General features: G+C 44.3%; 1 protein-coding gene across 1 annotated transcript in view; it reads left to right on the forward strand.

Annotated features, from left to right (window-relative positions):
* Positions 1-7,946, forward strand: part of tnrc6c1 (trinucleotide repeat containing adaptor 6C1) — a 232,364-nt gene extending 224,418 nt beyond the window's left edge. The window contains exon 21 of the mRNA XM_084329916.1: positions 858-7,946. Coding sequence (XP_084186042.1) covers positions 858-1,221 — 364 coding nt within the window. The 3' untranslated portion in view covers positions 1,222-7,946. The remainder of the gene's footprint in view (positions 1-857) is intronic.
* The last annotated feature ends 2,891 nt before the right edge of the window (positions 7,947-10,837 follow it).

Below are 10,837 nucleotides of genomic sequence, written 5' to 3' on the forward strand. Positions count from 1 at the left end.
ATTGTTGATTGAAAATTTGCCAAAATGTTATGAACATTATGACTAAGCCATTTGATCTATATCCCCCTGGATATCAACAGAATCAAACCATTTTGTTGGCATATGACGAGGTTAACTCATTGACAGCCACGCTGTTTTCCCATCTCTACTCAATGGCGGCAGCGTTATTGACCATTTTCGCGATGTTTGCGGACCCATTATGTGTTCTGTATTATAGCTATGGAGACGAGATATGACACGAGATATGACGTGTTATATGCATTATGCCCAAATCGTTCGGGTTACTCGCTTGAAACTCAAAATATTTCCAAATCAAAGGTATATACCATATGTTTCTTCACAAAATCATCAAGGGGGGGGGGGGGGGGATAATAGGTTTGAGGCGTCAATTCTCTGACCGATTGCTATGTCCTGATTCACTTTGAGGGGGAAGCAGCCGGAGGTGGCTCAGTACTGAAAGACAACTGATATCCCCAGTTCAAAAGGGATTCGATCGTCATTGCAATTTTAACGTAGGCAGCGGTGCCAGGGAGACACAGGCAGCTCCGAGCGAGAATGGGGATCAAAGGAAAACACGAGAATACTCGTTTTTGGCGGCCAATGAGTTAAGGACACATGAAACAGAGGTGAAAAGAGATGAAAAGATGATCCTTATTGGTCATGGGATTTAATCAGTTTAAGGTTCGATAGCAGTGATAACGGTGCAGGTGACGCTGGACAACCCTGTCTTGTGCCTCTTGAAAGCAGGAGGAGTCGCGATTTAGAATCTGGTTTCCGAGAACAGGGTGTAGTTGAACTTGTGCTACAGAATTGTTTAGTAATGAACTCTTAATAAGGAACTCTCCGTCTCTCTGCAGGTGTGTGCTCGGGAACACCACCATCCTGGCAGAGTTCGCCGGGGAGGAGGAAGTGAATCGCTTCTTTGCACAGGGCCAGTCGCTTGGAGGAACCACCAGCTGGCAGGCCAACTCGGGCACCAATCAGACGCGGATGGGCGGAGCCTCTCACCCCATCGGCCACTCGCCCCACTCCCACTGGAACAGCGGCAGCGGCCTGGGAGGAGGCGGAGCCAAGGCGGGCGGGGACCTGCTGTGGGGCGGCGTGCAGCAGTACTCCAGCCTATGGGGGCCCCCCAGCGGCGAGGAGGGACGGGTCATGGGGAGTCCCACCCCAATCAATACGCTGCTGCCCGGAGACCTGCTGAGCGGAGAGTCCATGTGAGGGACCAACGCACCAAGGAGGAGCGGAGACCTAGCGAATCAATGTGGAGATAATCAGTGTGGACGGTGAAGGGGAGGGATGGAGAACGATGAAGCGACGTCTGCTCGCCCTCCACAGCCTCTCCCTTCATTTCAGTTGGAGTTCCTTTGTGTTTTGGGTCCTTCTGTGACAGGCTTTGGTTACAGTGTTCAGCTTCCTTTCTGTTTTAATCTTCAGTGACACAGGAGGAAGTCTTTGACTCAACAAAGGAAAGAGAACTTTTTACGGAAAATGTAAACTTTTCGAGAACTATCCCGGGCGAAACATGTATTTCAGTCAAACCGACGTGAGGACGACAAGCTGCCATCTACAAAAAAAATTGCGTCACCCCTCCCCCCCACCCCCCCCCCCCCCCCCTCTGCCCTTTTGAGGCAATCATTCTACACCTCAGTGATCCAAGAACAATGCATCATTCCCAAAGCAACCCCCCCCCCCCCTCAAGTCAGAATGGTTGTTATTGAACTCTCTGCCGGTCCGGTCTTTGAAATTTAGTTTCTCAACTAAAACTAGCCTTAACCTCCTTCCGGCCCTGCTCCCCTCGCTCACTCGCTCACTCTCTACTCACTGAAACATCCTGAGACTTGCACACCGTCATCTCTGAGCCAGCGGAGACCCAGAGAGGGGGAGGGGGCAGGGAGGGAGACTCGAGCCCCCTTTGTCACGGTGAAACGGATTCAGTCCCCCAACATGGCGCTTTAAAAGGGATCGATGCAACGCTAGTTCGCCTTGTTCATTCAAGCCATTTATTTTTGTAGTGTGTTTTTGCTTCTCTTTTTTTTAACCATTGCAAATTAAGCTGAGAGGTAAATATTCAAATGTGTCAATCTTATCCAGGGGGAGAGTCGGGGTGTCGCGTCGGACGTCAAGACTAACCACTGCTCTTATTACGGAACTGTAAGAAGATGAAAAGAGAGAGAAAAGAAAAACACTTCTAATGCACCTCGACTCGTCTGCGGGCGACTAGCAGTCTGGTCTCGTGGTGGGGGGGGGGGACCCTCTCGCTGACTCTGTGGACAACCTCAAAAGTCGTAAATGTGGTCCACCGGTCTATAGTTTATACAAAAAAAATTTAAATACATTTCAAGTGACGTGCAATATAAGCCACAGACTCTGTAACCGTCCAAGTACCAAGGCCGGTGAAAAAGAAGAAGAAAAAGAAAAGAAAAAAGACTAAATAAATAAAAACAGGTCTCTGGAGTTCCCTGACCCCTCTCTCTTAGAAGGAGAGGACACTCTATGGAATGACTTACCTGCAAGAACTCCATGTCCCTTTTGCCTCCTAAAGCCGCCACCACCCTCCGCCCCTCCTTGAGTGAGCTGAGGAGAAAACGCTTGCTGGCCTGAACCCGCGCTCTTTAGTCTAAGACACAAGGACGTCCACGCCAAGCACTTCCTCAGCCAGCTCTCTCCCTCACGCTCACTCCAGTGACTAGATGGGAGGGGAGAGGGACCGGTGTGTGTGTGTGTGTGTACTGGGTGAAGAGGAGGGAGTATCATACCAAAACATGAGGTGTTTTATTTCCTTCTAACCCAGAAGACCAGATGCATTCGCTCCTCCTCCCCTATGGTTGCTTTTGGTACAGACGTATGGAACAAAGATACTAGTTTCTCTGAAGAGGTGGGTTCTCCCTAGTTTCTCTGAAGAGGTGGGTTCTCCCTAGTTTCTCTGAAGAGGTGGGTTCTCCCTAGTTTCTCTGAAGAGGTGGGTTCTCCCTAGTTTCTCTGAAGAGGTGGGTTCTCCCTAGTTTCTCTGAAGAGGTGGGTTCTCCCTAGTTTCTCTGAAGAGGTGGGTTCTCCCTAGTTTCTCTGAAGAGGTGGGTTCTCCCTAGTTTCTCTGAAGAGGTGGGTTCTCATAGCACTTAGCAAGAGCGTCACTGCTCCTTAAACCTTCAATGCCAATAAATCAGAAGAGGGGAGAAGCGACACTGAAATGAAAAACCGAAAAAAAGCAATCCCGGTGGCTTCTCTGTACACACATTTTTTTGGAACTATACATGGATGTGAAAACAGATTCCTTTATCAAAACAATTTACCCCCAATGTCTGTGGGACCAGAAAGGATGTCAAAAATGGTAGCAAAGTGAAGGGAAAAACAAAAATAACTGACAGTGTTTGTCTCGTCGGAGCGAGACCGTGTTTCCTCTTTACTATATCAAAGTAAATATCACTGTTACATTACTCTGAGATGGTTTTAGCCTTTGGTGTCTGGAGAAGCTAGACGCATTTAATGTTCTATCGATCCAGCAGGGAGGATCGCCATCTCTCTTTCTCTTTATCTATCTCTCTTTCTTTTTTCTCTCTTTCGGAGGCCCTGCCAACCTATGATAGTGTGGCCAATGAGTGCCTGTCTGCTGCGGAGCGTATGGAGCCCCACCACCTCCAGCAGCAGCGCTCACCCCAATCTCTCCCTCCTTCCTGGGGCGGAGCCCCCACAGACTGGCTCCCCTCCTCCTCGCTGGGCCTCCAGGCTGAGAGCAGCTGTCAGAACTGGCCCCTACCTCTATTAGAACTACTACAACTACTACTGCACCAGAGTCTGTCCTCAGCAAAACACCCCACTCCACTCTTTATCCTTCATCTTCTCTCTATCTCTCTCTCTCATGCAAGGATCACTTTAGCCAGAGATGGGAGGGTATGATATGATGTGTATTGTTTATTTCCCGGTTTCACTTCTGGAATCGCCAGTGTTTTTAGTTTTGATTTTTCATGTTGTTGTCAACCTTGCTGTTATCGTTGATATGATGATGATGATATTGTCAATGTTTATTGTTTTTAATGACTGTTTTTATGGTTGTTTGATACTTGTCTCCATGCAGTGTTCAGCTGCTCTCCTGCCCCTCTCACTGCCTCCCTCTTTAACAAGGCGCAGACCGCGTGTGGCTAAGAGGTACAGGCCACGCCGCTCCGCCCCCAGGGGGGGAGTCAAGGGCAAACTAATACTGCAGATCTCAGTCGGGACGGAACGGGCGGTTCTGTATTTTGGGGTCGGCTAATGTCAGAATCAGGCATGGGGGGAGAGTTGTGAAGAGTGGGATCACATGTGAAAGGTTATTTTGTAGTCAGAAGGTCCCCAAGATGTCCAACCAGCCTCCTCGTCTCCTTGCTAGGATTTGTCTCTCCACACACGGTCTCGCCTGGGCCTCACTCACACTGGTGCTTTATTTCTTAACACAGGCTCTGGGAGCTCCTCTGTTACATTTTGGAACCACCTCAACCGACCGCCGTTTCTATGCAAAGACTAGGAGGGGCGCATTCACGGCCATCTAGTGCAGTACAGTCCCCCACGTCATATCTGCCGAGCCCCTATACCACTACATACCAGACCCACCAGCAGTACTAGGCAGCTCCACCTCCCAGGTTGACCTGGCGAAGGAGAATCTTTTTGAGAGTCTCTTGACCGATCTCTGTTATATCTCTTACAACGCTCCCCTGAAGAGGAACACTAGGCTAACGGCAGCGTCCAGGATATGTACTCTCTCTTCTTACACTAAAGCGACATGCTGGCAGCAGGCGGTTCCCCTCATCATGTGCCAACTTGGACTGCGTATCTCTACTTCCACATCGGCCACGTCCTTCTATGGGATCCCAGGTTGCTGCAGCGGCCTCTACATCACAGACTCCAGGAGGCTTGAGGCGGTAGGGAGGCTATCGTAGATCAGATAGGTGGGCCTGGTCTTATCAAATGGTGGGGGACCGCGAGAATTGCGGAGGAGGGAAAGAAAATCTGTTACAAGTGTGGGGCGATTCCGGTATGTGTCTTTGTGTTGCTGAGTCACATCGGGTACATCTTTTAAAAATGTAAAAGAGGGAAAAAGAAAAAGAAAAATTTCTTTATAGTGAAGGTTTTCACAAAGTCCTGAAGTAAGTAGCCGTGCTCCCAGGCTGAGATGCCTCTTTTCTTTCTCTCGCTCTGCCTTCCTTCTTCACCCACTGGAGCTCGGTGTCTGGGCTGCCTCTGGGGAAGCTGCCTCCACAGTGTCTCTGATCTCCAGCCTGAAGCCAGCCGACCAACAGAATGGGGGACATTTCCACAGATCTGGGTTTGGGGTTAGGGTCTCCATGCAAGGGGCAGAAAACAGGGACACGCTTCATGTTTGGTACCAAGTCTTAAAACAAAGAACCCAGGGGACAACCCCTCTTCCAGAGTCACTGAAGACTCCCCTGACATTCAGCAAAACAATCACTATTGCCTGTTTTTTTTGTTTTGTTTTCTCTGGAAAAACCTGCATTTAATACACACTGGACTTTAGGCAGAGGGACTGGCGAATAAGAGGGGAAGTGGGAGGATGGAAGGGGGGGGGGGGGGGAGATCTGAGCGGCCGAGTCTCAGACACGCCCCCTGAATTCTCAGCACAGCACCAGTACTGGGAGACCCCCCCCCCCCCCCCTGCCGCACCCTCGGCCTTGCCCTTATCTACCTGTCAGACGTCTAGTGTTAGACATCAAGAGGCTCACCCCTTTCCTTTTTTCTATCGCCCGGACTCGAAGCCAACTGGAGTTCTAGCAAAGAAATGTGTCTCAATCATGGATCAGAGAGGGGTACGGGGCAGGGACCCCAGCTGAAGAGCTGGAATAACAGATCATCTTCTTTCTGAAAGGGCCTGGGTTGAATATGCACATGCTAGTTCATATACATGTATACAGTCAAAAGAGTACATAATGGGTGTATATGTGGATATGGCTAGATCTCTCTTTTCACTTTACCCAAAGCTCTCTCGCCCCCTGCCCCGTTTTCAGCCCTTACCCTGTGTATCCTTCTCGACATATATTTCCCAGAAGAAAAGATCATAAACATATCAGAATAATACAAAATAACGGAAACAAATACTTGAATAAAAAAAAACATAAGAAAAAGACAAAAAAAAATAAAAGCGCCAATAATGTAATGTGAACACTTTTTTGTAATGATTTTTTGTCTCATTCATACAGTTGAGAGATTTTTGATAGCATCTTGTTCAGAGTGAACTAAATTTGAAATACGAGCATTGTTGAAAACAAAGATCGGTATAAAGGCAAATTGACATCTGTTGTTGTGTTTGCACAAGGTTGCTTGTACGGTATGTGGTATGAATGACACGCGTGAGAGAATAAGTATGCGAGGTTCAAACAGTTTGTGAGTAACGCGGACACGTTTCCAGTTTTTATTTTCATTTCAATTCAGTATATTGTTTTTTTTTTGTTATATTGTTTTGTTTTTTTGCTTGTCAAAAAGTCTATTATTCTGATGTTAATTGTTATTAGCCTCCAGCGTTGCACTGAGTGTTGGCCTCACCCCCTCATCCAGCTAATCCAACAACATGATACAAGTACTGAGGGGAGACAGGCGGACAGTTCACGTGTATATGTTTACTCAAGGACTAAAAAAATAAGTGTTTTTAATCTGTAATATGTTTATCTACCTTAGTGGCTTTCATTGTGGAATAATCCAAGAAAAAAATGGATTATAATTATGAGTATTGCACCATTTTTCAGATTATAAACGAAAAGAGAAAGAAAAATACAGAAAAAAAGTAAATGGATAAAAAAAAAAATGCAACAAGTATTTTTGCAGACCTGTGGCCATAGATTGGTGTAGAGGGACATGTAGCTCTCCCACGTCTGAGGAGAGAGTGAAGGACAAGACATCAGATTGAACCTTGGTTTCCAAGGTTCAACATCAGAGGTGCCTACCTTTTTTTTTCGTTTGTTAGCTTACATTCTGTTTCGTTTATGTTCCAATTCTCATTGTTGTTCTTTTGTTTGTTTGTTTTTCTGCCAGGCCACCAACAGTTTACAAAACATGTTTTTTTTTCTGGAGTAAAAAAATAAATAAAAAAGGAATTTAACCATGGGAATGTTGAAAAATAAAAAGGACAAATTCTTCCAGAAAAAAAAGAATAAACACAACAACACTTTGCAGAATGAAGATTATCGTGCTACTTTCAGAACTCTGGGATCGAACAGTGTTGTCATGTTCTATTTGACCTTTTGACTTCTTTTCATCTTATGTTGATGTTCATGGACTATCTGAAGCCTGTACGTTTTTATGTTTGATTATATATAGCGTTATATATATTTTTTTCCTTTGTAAAAGAAGACATAATTGCTCACTATCTTGCACACACACGAAAAAGTGGATCTCGTCTCAGGAAGGCCAGGGTTCCAGAGTACCAACTCCACGCCATTTTAATGTACGTTTTTATGAGAAAAAACAAAAGGATGAGGGGAAAAAAATAAAACAATTCTAAGCACTGAAAGTTATGGGTTTCAGAAGAAGAGAACATACCTTTTTGTTTCTAAATCCGTAGCAGTTACATATTAACCAAATAATGGACTTTAAATGAAAAAAATTGAGTGCTTTATATAGAAATCTATATATTAAAATTGCTTTACATTTAAAAAGAAAAAAAGAAGAAAAAAAAGTATTTTGATTGTTAGAAGAAAAAAGACGGTGAATAACATGCAAAATGCTGTATGTTTGAATCTTTTATTGTATTTTCTTAATATGAGGTCCCGTCCTGACGCAATCAGGAACATTGTGCATTACTCCTTCTTTACTCTTTCATTCTCTCTTACAGCGGGTATTAAATAATAGAAAAAGAAAAAATCCGACACTTGCAGGATTTTTTTTTAATCCCGCATTTATTTGGAGGCTGTTTTTAAAACAAGAAGAGCTGGTTGTAAAGGATCATGAATCTATGCACAAGTGTTGGGGGGGGGGGGGGGGGGGGGGGGGGGGGTCTGTGACCTACTTCTACATGGCTCATCTCTCACCAGGGTTTTGGGGATCCAATGTTGTTCTTTTGGGGTTTTCTTTTTTTTAAGGGGGGAGGTGGGACGGTGGGGGGTAACCCACACACTGACTTGGACTCATGCCCCCACCCCTGTGCGTCCCATTTCCTTCCCCTGATTCAGATTGACCTAGCGTTACATCGCCATGCTGTGTATTCCTAAAAACCAATGAGCGTCTCACTCTTTAGCACTGTGGGATTATAGCCCGACACCCTCATGGGTAATCTCTGTTGTTGTTTTTGTCTCTCTTTCAGTTGTTTAGTTTTGTTGGGGTGGGTGGGTGAGGGGGGGGGGGGGGGGGGGGTCAACCGGTGTAGGGCTGCTTTTTGCCTTTTTTTTTTTTCTTTTTTTTTGATATATTAAGGAAAAATGTCTGTACTGAGACTTAATGAAAAAGTCAGTGGCTTGTAATGTTTAATTTTTCTCTATATCTCTTTCTCCTCATAGAATGTGATTGTTAAATGACATGCACCGAAAAAAAACACATGTTTTCATGAACTATGGAGCTTCTTTCAAATATTAATAAAATTGCAGTTTTTTCTTGGCTGTTGAAAAGAAAGTAGTTGTGATCTTATTGGTGTTTTGATTTTGTTTCCCCATCTTGTAGTCCGGTCCGGGAGCCATAGCCCGATTTATAGGTGAACCTTGTTTTGTCGGTTGCAGTTTCTTTCTTTGCCGTTTCTTGGAGCTTCGGGGTACCTCTTCAAAATACAAGAGGGTACTATCCCTTGGGCATTTTCAGATAATAACCCCTTCATGCCTGAAAATCACAAAAATAGAGATGTATGATATTGCATGCTGAACATAAATTAAATGCATCAAATTTACATGTAGCAGGAGTTATTAGCAGTGACACGCAACTTAAGTTTGCATTGAGTTGGTCCATTTATTCATATGGGCAACAAAAAATTTGCAACAGCTCTTCCAAAGATTACAATGGCTAATAATAAAGGAGGTCATCTATTCTAAATGTTAATGTAGACAATGCTGTATAGATTGGAGAGACAATGTTAGCAGATTGTGAAAAGACCTGGCCAGAGGTATGTCATAAATGTATAGCTGTAGCAGTACTGTCTATCTGTATGTCATATATGTTGATGAATTGAAAAGGGCGGACAAGATGATGTAAACAAGACGAAAGCCTTTCTCTGGTCTGCATCCCCTTAACAATTGTGTGTATTGAGCTGTACTGTATTGTACCCATTCTGCAATCTGTTAATAAAATGTTCAATCAATCAGAGTTCAACCCCATGGCTCCCGGACTATTGCCCCTCCCCCCCCACCAAACTCAACTCTTGGTTTACAGTACTTTGTTTTGCACACCTAAACGCGGATCAGCGCATTACAGGCGGTAAGCGGTTACCGTAAACCTGACTGTTGTCGAGCGTTAAAACGGAACAAGGTCCCGATACATATCCCGTGTCCTGTGAACTTTTCAACCATCACACTGAGAATAAGAAGTGGTGTCGGACACTCGAGGCAGTCTGCCTGGGGCAGGCGTAGTGGTTGTCCTGCCTGACGTTGAGGTTGGCGTACACAGGAAAGCATGTTTCCTCCAGGTGTTGGTGGTTATTCTGGGGGTTTCCGGCACACCGCTGCTCTCTGGTCATTTCCTCATAGATGGGTGGAATAGGAGGTTGTGGTTTGTGACGAGGCTTCACCTACAACACAATTGAGTCATGTTTTCAATATTTGCTCGTTCACTTATTGCTTGCGTTTTATAAATATACCCCATTCTTGATTGTGACTCCAAATTTTTTTCTTTCCTCTATGATTGATGCTTACTATATACGGTGACTGTCATTATGGAAGGATGAGTTGCGACTAGGGATGCTCGATATTGGCTTTTTTACCTATACCGATATTGTCCAACTCTTAATTTCCGATACCGATATCAACCGATACCGATATATGCAGGGTTCCCCCCCCCCCCCCCCCCCCCCCCCAAAAATGTAATAATTTCAGGTAATTAACATTACATATCTCTTGTTGTGGAATTAACACAACATTATGCATACTTTTGACAATAAATAAAATCAGAATTTGTTCTTACTTGCTTGCCTGGATAAATAAAGGTTATAGAAATGTAAAAAATGTATATTATTTTTTTGAAAACCGATACCGATATTTTCCAATATCACATTTTAATGCACATATTGGCCGATAATATCGGTAGGCCGATAATATCGGACATCCCTAGTTGCGACACACTCGTTGAAAAACATGACATTTATTATTTATTACATTATAATAAAATAGAATTGGGTACTTCAGACAAAGAACCGTTTGATGTTTTCAGAGGAACAATGGTCCCCATTCTCTAACGGACATAAGTAAATGTTACTAAGGAATTCCTTCGTAACTCGATTTATGTACTTATTCGGCATTCTCGAACGGCTTCGTATTGTAAATTCTTTGTAGGATTTAGTCGTAAATCGGACAGACCGGTGTGCACCCGTGTTTCCAACAGCTTTCTCCGGGACAAGTCATTGGGGATTGCCAATACTACAGACATCCATGGAATTAAATAATTATAATGATAATTAATACGACAATATTTGTACCGATCACTGCGGATATAGCTACTGTATAGTGGAATATACTGTTAATATGCCATATACTGTCTTCTTCTCTATGATATTATTTATTGTTGGTTTGATGTATTCCTATTGCTAAACGAAATAAATGCGTGGAGAAACGACCACAGCACACACACACACACACGTACTGTATACGTGCTAAATGAATCGTTCCAGCAAAGTAGGCTTCTATTATTGTCATGACTTTTTTATTAGGTATTATAGTAG

This window comes from Notolepis coatsorum, assembly GCF_963971535.1.
Source record: "Notolepis coatsorum genome assembly, chromosome: 14".
NCBI lineage: Eukaryota > Metazoa > Chordata > Actinopteri > Aulopiformes > Paralepididae > Notolepis > Notolepis coatsorum.